The 17,499-nt window shown below is 42.6% G+C and overlaps 1 protein-coding gene across 2 annotated transcripts in view; it reads right to left on the bottom strand.

The window, feature by feature from the left end:
• LOC132834396 (protein unc-13 homolog A-like) overlaps positions 1 to 17,499 on the bottom strand; it is a 575,505-nt gene that overhangs the window by 452,308 nt on the left and 105,698 nt on the right. Inside the window, exons 9-10 of one of the 2 annotated variants that reach the window (XM_060853270.1) lie at positions 9,492 to 9,614; positions 1,600 to 1,902 (exon numbers count right to left, since the gene is read on the bottom strand). In XM_060853270.1, the coding sequence (XP_060709253.1) occupies positions 1,600 to 1,902; positions 9,492 to 9,614 (426 nt within the window). The remainder of the gene's footprint in view (positions 1 to 1,599; positions 1,903 to 9,491; positions 9,615 to 17,499) is intronic. The other variant, XM_060853271.1, reaches the window with a different exon arrangement.

Below are 17,499 nucleotides of genomic sequence, written 5' to 3' on the forward strand. Positions count from 1 at the left end.
CTCTAATCTCCAGCATCTGCAGTCTTCACATTTGCCTAAACCATACAATAGAATATGGTTTCTTTACACAACCTCTGCAGAAAACACCAAGCTTGTAAGAGGGTTACTTTCTCCTTTGCTGAAAATGTATTGCTGGAAAAGCGCAGAGGTCAGGCAGCATCCAAGGAGCAGGAGAATCGACGTTTCGAGCATAAGTCCTTCTTCAGGAATGAGGAAAGTGTGCCAAGCCGGCTAAGATAAAAGGTAGGGAGGAGGGACTTGGGGGAGGGGCATTGGGAATGCGATAGGTGGAAGGAGGTTAAGGTAAGGGTGATAGGCCGGAGTGGGGATGGGGGCGGAGAGGTCAGGAAGAAGATTGCAGGTTAGGAAGGCGGTGCTGAGTTCGAGGGTTGGGACTGAGACAAGGTGGGGGAAGGTGAAATGAGGAAACTGGAGAAATCTGAGTTCATCCCTTGTGGTTGGAGGGTTCCTAGGCGGAAGATGAGGCACTCTTCCTCCAGCCGTCATGTTGCTATGGTCTGGCAATGGAGGAGTCCAAGGACCTGCATGTCCTTGGTGGAGTGGGAGGAGGAGTTGAAGTGTTGAGCCACGGGGTGGTTGGGTCAGTTGGTCTGGGTGTCCCAGAGGTGTTCTCTGAAATGTTCCGCAAGTAGACGGCCTATCTCCCCAATATAGAGGAGGCCACATTGGGTGGAGCGGATGCAGTAAATGATGTGCGTGGAGATGCAGGTGAATTTGTGACGGATATGGAAGGATCCCTTGGGGCCTTGAAGGGAAGTAAGGGAGGAGGTGTGGGCGCAAGTTTTGCATTTCTTGCGGTTGTAGGGGAAGGTGCTGGGAGTGGAATTTGGGTAGGTGGGGATGTGGACCTGATGAGGGAGTCACGGAGGGAGTGGTCTTTTCGGATCGCTGATAGGGGAGGGGAGGGAAATATATCCCTGGTGGTGGGTTCCATTTGGAGGTGGCGGAAATGACGACGGATGATACGATGTATCTGGAGGTTGGTGGGGTGGTAGGTGAGGACCAGTGAGGTTCTGTCCTGGTGGTGATTGGAGGGGCGGGGCTCAAGGGCGGAGGAGCGGGAAGTGGAGGAGATGCAGTGGAGAGCATCGTCCACCACGTCTGGGGGGAAATTGCGGTCTTTGAAGAAGGAGGCCATCTGGGTTGTTTGGTATTGGAACTGGTCCTTCTGGGAGCAGATGCGGCGGAGACAAAGGAATTGGGAATATGGGATGGCGTTTTTACAGGGGGCAGGATGGGAGGAGGTGTAGTCTAGGTAGCTGTGGGAGTCGGTCGGTTTATAGTAAGTGTGGGTTACTTTCTTCTTGTTCATTTCAAAAATAGAAATGTGGGCTCTGCCATTAAAAGAAAAAATGGAAAGCAAGACTTTGCCACATTAAATTATCTTTGGATTCCTCATGAGAATTATGGATGGTTAAACAAAAATTAATTTTGTTACCATAATGGTCGTTTTTGCAAAAATGTCAGAAATAACAATCAGTGGGAGAAAAACAATATAGCGCAAAAAGCGGGATTTATGGAGTTAAAGCAAATTTGATTCCTTAGTTTCACAATAAAAATGGCTCTGAGTATACATACATGTTGTCTTCTCTTTCAGGTGTATGGTTACAGGATCCATCAGGGTCCTCCTCCATTTTCAGACTGTCCTGGGATGCGCAACTGCAGTTAGAATTGCATTGACTGCAGCACGTGCTATTCTCTTGGTCACTGGGCTGCCCTTGTGAATTCTGCTGGTAGCTGTACCCAGTAGAGCGGGACTCACAATCACTCCCCACAGTAGAGTCATGTACAGCATCACTCTCACTTCCTTCAGAGTAACTTGGCAGGGAATTGCCATGACTGGGGGTTGTGGACAGGTGCTGTCTGCTTTCCAGTGAGCCACTGCAGAAATCACAAATAAACCTTCCGCATCACATTTGGCACAAAGTATTTGGAAAATAGTTTGCCTTCCTACGAACAAACTTTTATTTTCATGCAAGGCGCAGTTGAACAACGAGGCAAAATAACACATCAATTCCCATAAGAGATTAAGATCACAACAGTCTTTGTCACTTTAAATTCAGTACGGAGAAGATAATGAAGGCCAGATTAGACAGGCAAATTAAATATTTAAATACCAATCAATTTCCTGAAAAGTTGAGAACTGTTTCATTTTTGACGAGCAGTTTGATAATATACTCCAGTATATTCAGTAAGATGTGTATTATAAACTAGATGGTACACCTTCTAATTAGTGCAATCTTATGACGCCATGTTTAATGATGCTGCTCACAAAAGCTTTGTTACTGAGAGGGTGACAAACAAATAGTGGGGGTTGTGATAAGTCACATGGTGTAACAAGTCAACAATTAAGTATTTAATTATAAAACTCTATTATAAAATTTAATTTGACACACCAGGTCAAAAACTCATTGTATTGCTGTTTTCCTTTCAACCATCACATGAAATGAGAAAACTCGATGTATAGTTCAACATTTTAATAAAAGTACTCTCCTTTGGGTATAGTCTTTGCAACAGAAAACGACAACAGCAACCCTAATGAGTTTATCAATAAACTACTACAAGATTCAAGCCGGGTAAAATAGCCTTAATCCTTACTCTTCTAAGACATAACTTATCTCAAACCATCCTTGCCTCCAATAGTCTTGCTTTCATGAATCCAACCTTTCCCTTGAATAGCCAACCAGCATCCAGCAATGCATTCTTGCCTCTCTTTCAAGAGTTTTGTTTACAAGAACAACTAGCATCTAACTTGCTACCAAAGCTAAAGGGAGATGTAAAGAATAATTTATACAAGTTGCAACAAAGAGTTTTGCTATAGACGTGGAGAATTGATTTGTGGAAGGTCAGAAGAAAGCAAATGATGCATATTTTGGCTCCAACAAAATGGACTTGCACGCAATATTTGCAGGGATAAGATTAGTCTGGGAAATGGGGTATCGTCACTTAAAGTGATGTGACGAAGTGAAAAGACTTAAGTGAAGCTTTGATTCTCATAGGAACCAACGTTAGGCCTGGAATTAGGTTCTGTAAGGCTTTCTTTAGCAGACAGAAAAGAAACTAAAACATTATACCTGTACTCTGAAAGTTGAACTACTATACCATCTGTACTGTAAATGGCTAATTCCTTCACTGGTTAAATTTATTAACTTAATTTTTAAATCTGTTCAGTTTTAAAAGTGTAATCTTCGACATACTGCAGCTCCTGTAGTGGACAGTCAGAGAGGAGTTAGAGGATTTGGTGCTCACAGTCTGTACCAGCAGGCTTTTCTCACTGGGCTCTGGACCTCCTGCTGGGGCTGTTATTGCATCCTGGATGCTGACTGGAGGAGTCTTTTTGATGCTCGGTGGCAACTTGCCTGATTGCCATCTCCAGGGTCCACTCAAGGCGCTGCTGGGCACAGGGCCTTCCTAACCTTGCCCCCCTCCCCTCCTCCCAGCTGGCCAGAATGGCCCAGCTAGCTGTCGTTTCCTCCTCTCTCCTCCAGAGACTGTGGGATCCCTGGGCAGGACGGTGGGCAGCAGAGGGTGGGGAATGGAGGTCAGTGACTCCCCGGTGTTGTTCTGCCTGCTGGGAACTGCAATGGGGACCACAACCTTCTGGTAACCATCACCTGGGGAGGACTGCCAACCTCAGCCAGGCCCAGTTCCATACAGCCATACAATACAGCAGCAGGATTAGGCCATTCAGCACATCGATCTGCTCTGCTGTTCGATTCCAGCCAACGTGCCCTAGAATGAATGGACTTCCTGATGAGAAGAGGCTAGACAGAGTAGGCCTGTATCCTCTCGAGCTTAGCTGAGTCAGAGGTGACTTAATCAAAACATACAAATTCTCCTTCAACTCCTGTCTTTTTCTTCAAGTCATACGTGTGGTATGGGCACCAGCATAGGCCCCAGTTATTTTTGGGAGACAATCTAAGACTAGGGGTCATTGCTTAAAATTAAGGGGTCACCCATTTAAGACAGAGAGATGGAAAACATTTGTTTTTCTCTCAGAAGGTTGAGAGTCTCTGAAATTTCCTTCCTCAAAAGGCAGCAGGCGCATAAGCTTTAAATATTGTTAAGACAGAGGTCGACATTTTCTCAAGAGGTGGAAGTTTATCGGGGGTATGCAGGAATGTGAAGTTGAAGTTAAAATCAGATTAGCCGTCATCTTATTGAATGGTGTAGCAGGTTCAAAGGGGTGAGTGGCCTGTTTTGAGCCCTGTTTGTACGTGGGTAGGCCAAGGGCGGGGGACTGTGCTGCCAAACTTGGTAGAGGTCAGCCTGGTAGGGGTAGCTCCATCCTCCTGTCTGAGTGGGTGTGTGTGTGCACATGTGTATACGCATGTGAGATATGGGTGGGGGGGTTGGATGCTATCAGGCTGTAGGGTGGGGAATACAGTACCACATGGAGAGTGGCCTCAACTGAGAGAGGGGCACTTTGTGGCAAAATGGCAGCAAGCATATAAGGTACTTCAGGAAACAACCTTGACACAAACCTCGTGACACTCTGTAAGATTTCCAAATTACTTAAGGCAAAGTAAAACAACACTAAAAAAGGAAACCATGAGAACGCAGACTCCCTGTACTGCAAGATGCAGGTGGCAAGATGGAAGCACAAAGTAGTGCCATTACCATAACAACATAGGAGAGCAAAAAGTTCACCCTTGTAAATTTGCTCGAAGCGCTGAAATGCTCCTGGAATGGCCAATCTTGCATAAATAGTGAAAGCTTGTAGATGTTTCTAGGAAATGTTGTCAGCACTTTTTAAACACAAAAGTACAGTGCTGCTGCCAGGGCTCCCAGGCTGCAAGTCTTGGAATGCTCTGAGTGCTTATTAGATTCAAAAAGGAAGGATCTGTTCTTTTCACTCGAAATGAAGGCACTGATGTCTCTCTGTGACTGATGGGGACTGTGGGCAATCGATAAGCAACGCATTTACAAACGAAATGATCAGCAAAGTTCAACCCAATAAGTAAAGTTCCAACCAAAAATAGCCACATTGCCAAAAGTGCACAACCAAATTCCTATTTACTATAATAAAATATTTAGGTACACATCACAGGAACATAATCAGACAGAACACATTGGAAGTTTGGGGTGGGGATGTCAGAGAATGGCAGAAAGCTTGGTCAGAGTTTGGCTGTAAGAGTATGCTTAAAGATTGGGTGTTTTGTAGAGCATCGGGGAGTCAGAGTAGAAATGGCTGAAGACATAGCTGTCAATAATCACAGAATCCCTACTGTAGTGAAGCAAACTATTGGGGTCCATACCAATCTTCCACTCAGCATCCCACCCAAACTCTGCCTCTCCCAACTTACCCTATCCTTATATCCCTGCGTTCCCCATGGCTAATCCACGTAGCTGCACATCCTTGGACACTATGGGCAATTTAGCATGGCTGATCCACTGAACCAGCTCGTCTTTGGGCTGTGGGAGGGAACCGGAGCACCCAGAGGAAACCCACGCAGACACGGGGGGAATGTGCAAACTCCACACTGACAGTCGCTAGAGAGTGGGATCGAACCTGGGTCCCTGTTTCTGTGAGGCAGCAATGCTAACTGCTGAACCACTGCACCTCTTTATGATGGAGCAAAGGGTTGGCAGGATGTGCAAGGATCCATAGTTGAAGGAATGCAACGTTCAGAGTGTGGGAGGATTGATGAAGATGAGAGAGATTGGGGATGGTGAGGCCATGGAGTGGTTCTAAGCTGACGAAGATGGGTATTTTGTATGTGTGCTGGTAAACCAGCAAGCCCAGGAATGATGAGGGAGCAGCAGCTGCTGCCGGTCTGGGCATGGACTGCAGTGGTTAGACACGTCCAATGTTATAAAGCGTGGAAGACCTTCGATAAAGGAATTGTGATTGTCCAGTTTGAATGCAGCTGAAGCACAATTGTCAAAAATCCAGGCAAGTAACAAGAATCAAGGGAGGGGTTGAAAATTAGTGATGACGTACATGTCTCAGATTCTAATTGTAAGCGAACTCTCTGAGCAATCCTAAACATACCATATACCTTCCTCATTCCCTATTTATGCTCTTTTCTACTCTATACTCCATCTTGAATCAATGTTCCTCTGAATTTCTTTCTTCAGTTCTTTGAAGTCTCAAATAAATGCCACCCTCCTCCCTTCTTCAAAGGTGCATTGAAAGTAATTGTTACCACATTACCTCTGGCACCATATTTAAAAAGAAAATGAAAGAACTCTGGGATGCTGGAAATCAGAAACAAAAACAGAAATTTCTGGACAAGCTCAGCAGGTCTGGCATCATCTGTGGAAAGATTGGTTCTCAGGAAGCGTTAATGGGCTCGAAATGTTAATGGACTTCTGTGGAGTTTTGTGGAGAGAGGTCAGAGTTAACATTTCGGATCCAGTGACCCTTCCTCGGAACCAATCTCTCCACAGATGCTGCCAGACCTGCTGAGCTTTTCAGTAATTTCTGTTTTTGCTACCTCCTATTTCATGTTGTTTTTTTTCTCAGTATCTTAGAACGATCACATTTTTTATTTATTCAATTGCCGTCCAAGGATCTGGGATTTCATGAAAACAAAATCCAGGTTGAGTATCACAATAATTGCTTCTCTGAGTCACGTAATTTGTTTTAATTTATTGTCCACTACTGAGATTCAATCAAGATTTCCTACAGGTTATACTTATGAAAACTGCTGTAACCAGAAAACGAGGCAACATGAAAGAACCAGTCATTTTTGCACAAGTTGGACAGTCAGTTGCAAACTTCAAGGTAAATAAGAAATATCATGCCGTTTGGTATTAATTTAACTTATTTATGACAAAGGATTAACATCCCAGGATGAGCGACACACACACACACACACACACACACACACACACACACACACACTTCTCGATAACCTACTTTAAAAACTGAAAAATTAAGATGGGATTTGTGTTTTAAAAAGATTTTAAAACCTGAGAAATGCCAGAATTACCTACATTTAAAAGCTAAACACAAAACACTGTGCTTTTTAAACTGTCGCAGATTTTTAATACAAACAAAACAACCTTGGGAATGGTTGCTCAATAACTAACAGATTGCGGCAGTGAATGGAGTAAGACACAGTTCTGTGGGAAGTGTATCCTACTTGGATGGTTATAAGGAATCAGCAGGACCATCACTATGCTATAACTGTGTGCTACATTACAAGGTTGGCTTCCAAAAACTGCACTAGACAATAGGCTCTACCCTCCAAAAGAAAACAGGAAAATTAAGTTACTTGATTCAATGTCCACTGTGGGTGCCTTTGCCATGCCATTGTTTTGGGGAAAAAATTAATTGGAGAGTAACTAAATCTACACATTTATGTAATATTCGTAATAATTAACATTGTTATATTAGTGCATTAATGTCAAACTGTAAATTGGTTATTTAATGCACTATTCATTTTTCTTTGAAAATACAGAATCTTGTATTCAGGATTTTTGAACAGCTCCATCCAAATTTGTTTCCCCCCAACAACCAAGGACAAGGTCAGCAAATGTATAGGAACACCAGACATCCCTTCTAACCCACACACCATGCTGAGGAGGAACTACATCGCCTTTCCTTCACTGTAGCTGAATCAAAATCCTGGAATTCCCTCCCAACAACTTGGTGTGTGTGCACCATAAGGACTGCAGAGGATCAATAGACTTATTCAGTCAAATTAAACCTGTGCAACTTGTTGCCAAGAGAGTGCCTTTAGCTGGAAGAAGAAATTCAAAAATACCACAAAATTTTCGAAAAAAAAAACTTTTCTGGCCCAAAAGGAATTATTTTACATTAGTTACAAATAGTAAAACATCTGAAGATGTAAAGGCCATTTGTTAAAGTTCATAGAGTCATAAAGATGTACAGCACAGAAACAGACCTTTCAGTCCAATTCGCCCATGCCAACCAGATATCCTAAATTAATCCAGCCCCATTTGCCAGCATTTGGCCCACATCCCACTAACCCCCTCCTATTCATGTACCTATCCAGATGCCTTTGAAGTGTTGTAATTTTACCAACCTTCATCACTTCCTCTGGCAGTTTATTCCATACACACACTAACCTCTGTGTGAGAAAGTTACCCCTCAGGTAACTTTTGCATCTTTTACTTTTCACTTTAAACCGATGACCTCTGGTTTTGGACTCTGTTAGCCTGGGAAAAAGACCTTGACTATTTACTCTATCCATGCCCCTCATGATTTTATAAACCTAGATATGGCCAGCCCTCAGCTTCCAACATTCCAAGGAATCTTCTGTGATTTTTCATGTTGAATTAAAAAATGTCCAGAATTTGGATATTTTAAATACACACATAATAGTCATAATATTTCCCATCTGAAATGTTTGTAATTCTACTGCTATTGTTATTCAGGTAATTTTCTGACTAGAAACAGCAGGTGGAGATTATTTCAATTTGTCCTCCATCTTGCATGCCGCAACCTATGTTATAGACTTCACCCCTTTCTGTTCTCACCAAAATCCCTGGGGATATTATTAACTTCGTGTGAATATTCCTGCTCTGCACTAATGATTATTTTTATCTGTTAAAAAGCTATTCACTAGACACTGACATTATTCTTACTGTACAAAAAGCTCAAACAATAGAGATCTCCCATTCTACTGCTGAAAGGTATACCTGTATTTGGAATTAATATGGAAGATAATGTTAGTGCTCATTGTTGGGAACGTGCTCAATGTAACAGGAAAGTCAGACAGCATTTTGACTAACAAGTACTCTTAAATAAACTTTCTGATCCTGAAGGACTGATTAATATTTGGGGAATGTCATAATTCTCCATTACCTGGTTAAAATTACCTCTGAAATAATATAAATACCACTTATAAGTTAATATTTCAATTTCTTTCTTAATCCACATGCATGACCCATTTATTATTTTGCTTTCTGGAAAGTTATAAATTGATAATATCTGTCTGTTATTCCTGGTGTGTTGTCTGAGAGAATTCTTGAATGGGATTGGTTGCTCAATCTTCGTAATTCCTTTATCCTTTTATGGGATATGGTCATAGCTGGCAAGGAAAGGATATTCTGCCCATCCCTGGGACAGAGTGGCTGGCTAGGTCAATATCATGTCTGTGGGTCTGGAGTCACATGTAGGCCAGACCAGCTGAGAATGGCAGGTTTCTAAAGGACGTTAGTGAACCAAATGGGTTATCATTTACAAGTGATCAGAGTTCCATGGTCACCGTCACGGATTAGCTTTATATGAATTGAATTTAAATTCCACCAATGCCTCCAAAGCACTGTTGGAGTCTACAATACCAGCCTAGCAACGTGACCCGTACACCAGTTCCCCCACTGCTTGTGAAAGGTTCTTGGAGCAAAAAAGTCTCCTATAGCTGGTGTCAGAATGACGTTAAACATACTGCTTCATTATGAACCACCAAATTCATACCATTTCATGCACATATTGCATTGCAGTATACAACAGAACAATAATGCTTTGAAGATATACAAAGATTGAGCTAACTCACCCATTAGTTAACTCTAGTGAAGGCTTGCTTTCCAGTGAATGTTGTTGACTTGATAATCGGCTGCAACTTGAGAATGATTCTCCCTCACTTCTGCTATCAAATGAGTCTTTCCCATCGTGCTTTCTGTTAATAAAAACACTTGTTTCAAACAGGACACAGTTATAAAATAATAATAGTGATAGAAAAGCCAAATATACCAAAATACCAGATGTAATCATCCACTAAACTACATCTGATTAACAGACGGAGGACTGCGGGGAATTGTCAATAATTATAGTCCTTTGTTTAAAACAAGTTCAGTTTAATAGCCCTCAGCAAAAGAGGAATGCAATTAAGGGTCTGGTTGATTTAAACAATGAACATTCTGCTAATAAATTATGACAAAAATCCAGAATCAAGCATATCCTCAGTCCATTGTCAGTCATTCAGCAACCATCACTTGTTAACTTTCTCTGCCATGCTACTTTCCCTCGGATAAAAGTCAATAGAGTCATGTTTTGTCAGATTTGGCTTATTTCTCCCGAATGCTAAATCACATTCATTATACTTCAGGGTGAACTCAGAAAGCCCCTCCGATTCTTTACTATCCTCTTTCAGTCATCAGTGACTAGGGATTGACGAAATGTCAATGTTTTGTTATTGGTGATGATTTATTATGAAGCATCCTTTTTTTTGCATACCTCCTGCCCTGGAGTATAAAGGGCAGCCAAAAACCATTTTAATGGAAACAATGTGACCTTTCTCTTCCAATCAAGTTAAGTTTTTTACATCCACAACACATAACTGTCATCATTTTAGCTGTCAAATTATAATAATTACAATGAACAAAGCAGAAATTTACAGTTTAATATTATTTTCCATGCTTATCAAAATATAACATTCTCTTCAATATCTGCATAAAAATTAACAGATAAGTTTCAAGTAACCAAAAAACACTAAAAGACCTTATTTTATTTTTGGTCACCCAATCACATTTCACTTCTTTCTGTAAACAGAAAGAACTGTGGATGTTGTAATTCAGCAATAAAAACAGAAGTTGCTGGAAAAGCTCAGCAGGTCTGGCAGCATCTGTGAAGGGAAATCAGAGTTAATGTTTCGGGTCGAGCGACCCTCCCTCAAAATTCAGTTCTGAGGAAGGGTCACTCAAGCTGAAACATTAACTCTGATTTCCCTTCAGCGATGCTGCCAGACCTGCTGAGCTTTTCCAGCAATGTCTGATTCCACTTCCTTTCTTTCTAGGCTATATCCAGTAATTCTATATTCCCCCATCACTTAAAACATCTTACCAATTTTATTCTGCAGATTCGGAACAGAACAGGATTCAATTGAATATTTACGATAGTATTTCATGGAGAGGGGTTTGTTGGTGAACATGCAGCAAGAGCATGGCATTGTAGGAGCAAATTACTGCAGATGCTGGAATCTGTACAACAAATGCTGGAAATCAGTGTGTGTCAGGCAGCATCCATAGAGAAAGAGCAAGCTAATGTTTTGAGCCTCGCTGTCACTTCATTGGAGCCGATTGTGTGTTTTTTTGTTTTAAATAACCTGTTTTACAGAAGACCAGATGAATTAAGTTTGGAGGGTATGGCGGGCTATTTAGGGCATGTGGAGGGGCAGAGGGTGGACTATCTGGAGTGGGTGTGGTATGTAGGATGAGGGTTAAATATTTCACAACACCAACAGGATGAAGTCCCAGAGAATGGAGATGGGCTTTTTAACCAGCTCACACTCGGCAGGCCCTGTAGCTGTCTCCATACTGTGTCCAGGCCTGGCAAGACAAGCTCCAACCCATGCTCATCACCCCCACCCACTCCTCTCAGATTGAGGATCCAGTTATTCAAGGCATTTTTCCTGACCCTATCTACCTGTCGGAATTGGGTACTGCAGATGCTGGACATTAGAGTGGTGCTGGAAAAGCACAGCAGGTCAGGCAGCATCTGAGGAGCAGGAAAAATCGATGTTTCAGGCAAAAGCCCTCCATCACACCTGAAGCTGCACCTTGAAACTTTAATCCTATTTACCTGTACTGAGCTTGAATGCCCAGACCTGAATGTCAGCTTGATATTGCTGAGAAGATTATTGCAAAAGATTTCTTGGCAGTCAGGAAATTATCCAATTGGGGAACTGAGTCTATTCATTTTCTAATTCGCTATGCAAGGAACACACCAGGAGGACACTGTGCCAACTGACCAATGACGTGGTTGGATCTGATGAATAGGTCCAAACAGATTTTATTCACAGTGGATCCCTAATCCACCAATCACAAGATCAGAATAGGAGGCTTCTGAACTACTGCAGGTAAGAAAAGGACAGATTCCAGCAATAAATCGTGAGTACTGAGCGTTAAAGGTGGGGTCTGATTAAAAAGTATGGACTTCCTTCCCTAAAAGGCATTTAGAGTCTGATAGATTCTTACATGGTCTCAATTAGGTTAATCTTGATTTTATTGAATTCTAATTTCCTGACCTGCTTTAGTGGGATTGTCCCCCAGTATATTAGACCAGGGTCCCAGATTACTTGTCCCTTGACATGACCATGATGTCACCTCCTTCCCCCAACAGTAACAAGACCTTGGGTCAGGACAATTGTCGTTTCAGGCATAAGCCCTTCATCAAGAAGTGAGGACTACAGATGCTGGAGATCAGAGTCGAGAGTGTGGTGCTGGAAAAAAAAAACAGCCGCTCGGGCAACATCCCAGGAGCAGGTGAATCGACATTTCAGGCATAAGCCCTTCATCAGGAAGGGCTTATGCCTGAAATGTCGATTCTCCTGCTCCTGGGATATTGCCAGAACAGCTGTTTTTATTCCAGCACCACACTCTCGACTCTGATCTCCAGCATCTGCAGTCCTCACTTTCTCCTTGTAACAAGATCTTACCTACTTATGCTTGTTCTTGCATTCCCTGCCTCTGAGCAAGATAACCAAGGTAAATAGGCACAGCTATAATAAAAACAGAAAATGTTGGAAATACTCATCAGTTCTAGCAGCATTTGTGAAGGCAGAAACGCAGTTAATGCTGCATTCCTAGTCCTGATGAAAAGCCTCAGATCTGAAACATTAACTCGGTTTCTTTTTCTATAGATGCAGCCTGAACTATTGAATATTTCCAGCATTTTTGGTTTGTATCCAGATTTCCAACATCCACAGTGTTTAGTTTTGCATAATCAAGCACAGCAGCTTCTGTCAGAGTCATAGAGATGTACAGCACAGAAACGGTCCTTTCAGTCCAACTCATCCATGCCGACCAGTTATCCCAACCCAATCTAGTCCCACCTGCCAGCACCTGGCCCATATCCCTCCAAACCCTTCCTATTCATATACCCATCCAAATGCCTTTTAAATGTTGCAATTGTACCAGCCTCCACCACTTCCTCTGGCAGTTCATTCCACACACATACCTCTGAGTGAAAAAGTTGCCCCTTAGGTCGCTTTTATACCTTTCCCCTCTCACCCTAAACCTATGCCCCCTAGCTCTGGACTCCCCGACCCCAGGGAACTATGGCATTGACATTGACACAAGCCAATTCAAGTCATTGCTCTTTGACAAAAATAAACAGCTCTTATGGCAGGTACATCTTGCAAAATCTGGCTACCTGAAAACTGGTGAATACTAAAAACTGGACTTCCTTTTTTTAAGATCAAACTGGACAAGGCTTAACGTAAAGTGATTTGTCATCTCATTTGTTAGCTTTCATGCATGGGCTAATTCACTGCCTTAAGGTGCACCAATTTCTTTTCCTAAACATCAGCAAGTTCTGAAATCAGTCATGGTCTTGATCACAAAGCTGCCAAGACCTGGGAGAGTATACCCCTGTAGTGGTGAGGAACGTAGTGGCATTAAAAGCAGAAAACATGTTTCAGTTCAGCTGTTCCTCTCCTTACTGATGGAAGATCAAATGGAAAGCTCATTTATAACCTGCTACTTGAGGGAGATGTTTGAGTGTGATAGATTGCATCAGTACTAAAGGGATGTGAGAAAATGAAACCAATAAAATTCACTTTGGCACAACTACAGCCTCTCATAACTACTTTGGAGAGTATTCCAACTGAAGAGGTTGTACTTGGGGGAAACGGCCCATTACAGGCTTTTTGCACTCTACTTGTGCTTAATGTCAAATTGCTCGGGCATAGTGTTCTTATTTACGTTCTTCCAGCTATTACAGCCCTAACATTTCATGAATCTGCTACCCACCATTTCAAATGGTCACATCAGTGCAACACAAAACCATGTTTCATCTACGGCAAATGTTGTAACAATTGCAGAGATTCTTTGGACAATAAAGGCCACCCCCACCCCACCACCTGAACTTTTCAACAATTTTCATTTTCTTTACTCAGTGCCCTCCATAAAAGATAACCAGCCCAACCACATCAACATGTGTCATACAATTTATGCAGAAAATGGTTTTTATAGTAAGTTTTTCTTAAATCTAAAAAAGACTTATCATCATGATCTCAAACAGGTCCATCTTCAATTAAGCACATTTTCCAACCAGGGAAACATGCAGTCTTTTCCACGACACAATCCTGGTGATACAATTTGATGAAAATCTTATAACTTCATTGATTTCTTGGTAATTTATTTAAGAATGCTAACATTTGCTGGATCGTTTAATTGAAATTGCAATTTCATTAATTGAACCTGCAATTGCAGTACAAGAAAATGGAAATATTTTTTAAAAACCCTTGAAGTCTGCTGTTCATTTCTCCTGAAATATCTATTTGACTTCTGTAAGAGCTGCTTTGAAAAATGGCAATGAGCATAAAACTAGCTTGGCACCTTAGATTGCTATTAACTCTAAAGTGCCATGTTAGAACACAAAGGACTACAGCACTTCAACTCCAGAGAGATGCAAGAATTGTGAAAGCTGTATAATCAGTGTCTTGAACATAGCATGAGATTTGGGGTAGCACAACAATAAAACTGTTAAGAATAAGTTTCTCTTTTTCCAGTTAGGGACCCTGCAGACTTCAGGACTCAACATTAAGTTAAAAAATGTCAGAACCTGAACACTTTCTTCCATGTCCTTTACCCACCCCCACAGACCCCAGGCTCTGTCATGACATGGGCTGCTTTCTTTTCACTTGGAGTCCTCATTGTCAGCTTTACTTTCTCCTGAGCACACTCCTGAACATCCAATCCTTTGTCTCCCAAGCTGTCATTCTCTCTCTCTGGGCTCCACCTCAGCCCATCTGCTCACTCCTTTCCTGCCCCCTCCTTCTGTTGTCAGCACAAATGCTACTTTTTCCAAGATACTGTCAGTTCTGAAGACGGATAAGCTGGACTCTGCTTTCACTGCCAGACCTGCTGAGTTTCTCCAGCAATTTCTGTTTTCGTTTCAGGTTCCAGTATCCAGAGTTCTTTGCTTCATTTAAGGATAATGACACTTGCATTATGTTAGCCTTGTGGTACAATGTGGAATTTTTCTCTTTTTTAAACGAGCAAGGCAGGGATTAAAGCAGAAGGGCTGGTCAGATCACTTGAGGGCTAGTCAAGATTTTCCACAGAAGTTTGTTCTTCTCAGCTCATTACACAGTCATGTGCAAGTGAAAAAATCCAACTTTATTGGTAGGAGATTCCAAAGTTCCCCAAGACTTTCTGGGCTCCAACATCTGGGGGTCATATTTGAAAGGTAACCAGGCAACAACATCATCAACCCGAGAGCACCACTCCATCTCTACTCATCAGAGATCAGGCAAAAGCTGGGCACCAGGCTTTAATGATGCCTCTCTAGCTGTTCCCTTGAAGGTTGTCCAGGAAAGAAAGGAAGCTCTTTTCCCTATGGATGGCAACAAAAAGCCATCTTGACTGATGAAGGCAGCCTGCACAGAGGTGGTGGTGATGGGCAGTGCCCTCTAGTGGTTGAGGAGAACCTGGCCCAAGTGGCACAAGAAGATAAATGATCTGCTGCGCTCTGCCAGCAAATTAGATTAGATTACTTAACAGTGTGGAAACAGGCCCTTCGGCCCAACAAGTCCACACCGACCCACCGAAGCGCAACCCACCCATACCCCTACATTTACCCCTTGCCTAACACTACGGGCAATTTAGCATGGCCAATTCACCTGACCCGCACATCTTTGGACTATGGGAGGAAACCGGAGCACCTGGAGGAAACCCACGCAGACACGGGGAGAACGTGCAAACTCCACACAGTCAGTCGCCTGATTCGGGAATTGAACCCGGGTCTCAGGCGCTGTGAGGCCGCAGTGCTAACCACTGTGCCACCGTGCCACCCACAAATGTACCAGTCCACCCAGAGCGTCATGCTCTCATTACTGCCAGGTGTAGTCATAAAGTTGCCAACCAGGAAGTTAGGTGTCAGGTATCTCCATCAAATACCTTATGGGCAATCAATGTCTATCACCTCGTTGCAACAGCCAATGTAGTACAACTGGCACCACATTGTCACTGCCTCTCACAAATCTGTCAAAGTCCACACTTAAACATAGAAGCAGCTAAAACAATCAGCAATCATGCCCCATCAAGTCATTCTCTTCATTGTGCTGACAAGACAATGTCCACATAAGATTGATTTTCACCAAAAGGTTTGCATGGGGCAATGATATAACGCCAAGAGATGGCCTTTTGAGTGGAGTTCAACACGACTTTGAGTTAAGTCCAGCTTGTCTAGCCCTCTGCTGGTTTGCTGGCATCAGTGAGTGTCACTCCCACACTGGGTAAGTGTAGCGGCCTGGTCAGACTCCTCGTGAGATGGTCAAAATGGAGAGGCTTTAGCCTTCACATCGTAAGCATTTTCACGAGGAAACACACAGATTACGAAGGAGCTGAGTTACTGAAGAAGCCTGGAGGAAAGGTTCTACCCTGCCTGATACATGGCTCATATAGAAAAAAAAAACAGAAATAGCTGGAGAAACTCGGCTGTTCTGGCAGTATCTGTGGAGAGAATGCATAGAGACAACATCTTGGATCCAGTAACCCTTCTTCAGAACATGCCTCATATATATAGTCAGGCTTGTAAAATATGTGCTTCCCATTTTTGAGGAACACCATTACTACTGAATACAAAACAGTTTTCTGACCATTGGGCAGCCTCAGAGAAAGGGGTCAAGAAGTTTAACAGCAAAACCTTGGCTAGGCATTGAGAAACTAAATTTTTGTCTCCTGCCCAGTGAAGTTCTCACACCTTTTGTAAGTTCCAGAAGATTCTACCCAAGCATGAAAAGAGGAGGTGATGACATTGTGTAATGCTGCTGAACTCACATTTCAAGTTCCAGCTAATGCTCTGGGACCTTAGGTTGAAATTCTACCACTGCAGCTGGTGGAATCGGAATTCAATTAATCAGAAGCAGGTTCATCCGAATGCAGGCCTCGGTAAGCATGACCATGAAATTATTAACTGGCATCAAGGCTGCCTCCAGATAGATGCCATGCTCCTGATGAATGGGGTCAGCCTGCAGTCCCATGTGAAATTCCAGGAAGCTTCCGATGATGGTCTCACTTTGTCTTTTCAATATCTTAACAAGTGACCTGAGGCTTGCAGATGGACAGTGGTTTGCCTCCAGTTTGACCCTCTCACAGCTGAAACATCAGTTGGTAACACACCCACTTGTCTCAGTTCTCACCGTTCAGTCTCTGAAAGCCCTGCCCTTTGTCAACTCAACTCCTTTTTGTCATCCACTGTCTAATTTTACGCAGACTGACCTGTACAATGTATGTTCTCTACATGATTAGTCTTTAAATCAACACAACTGGCAATAATTACACACAGGTTGTTCTGCTATAATACATGATTCGTTAACGCAAATTCGCTGTCATGCGGTTGACGAATAGGGGACGCTGTCTTCAAGGCACGAACGTTTAAAACATGTGCTGGCTGTAACGCGATTACATCACCAACATTTTTAACTGCGGTTTCTAAAGCACAATTTTGTATATTGCGAGATTGCACAAGAACTCAACGACCGCGTTATGGAAGAACTGACTGGATATTTCTTAAATAGAGACACGTTTTCAAAGCTTTTTGGTTTGCATACATCGGGA

Source organism: Hemiscyllium ocellatum, chromosome 39, assembly GCF_020745735.1.
Source record: "Hemiscyllium ocellatum isolate sHemOce1 chromosome 39, sHemOce1.pat.X.cur, whole genome shotgun sequence".
Lineage (NCBI taxonomy): Eukaryota > Metazoa > Chordata > Chondrichthyes > Orectolobiformes > Hemiscylliidae > Hemiscyllium > Hemiscyllium ocellatum.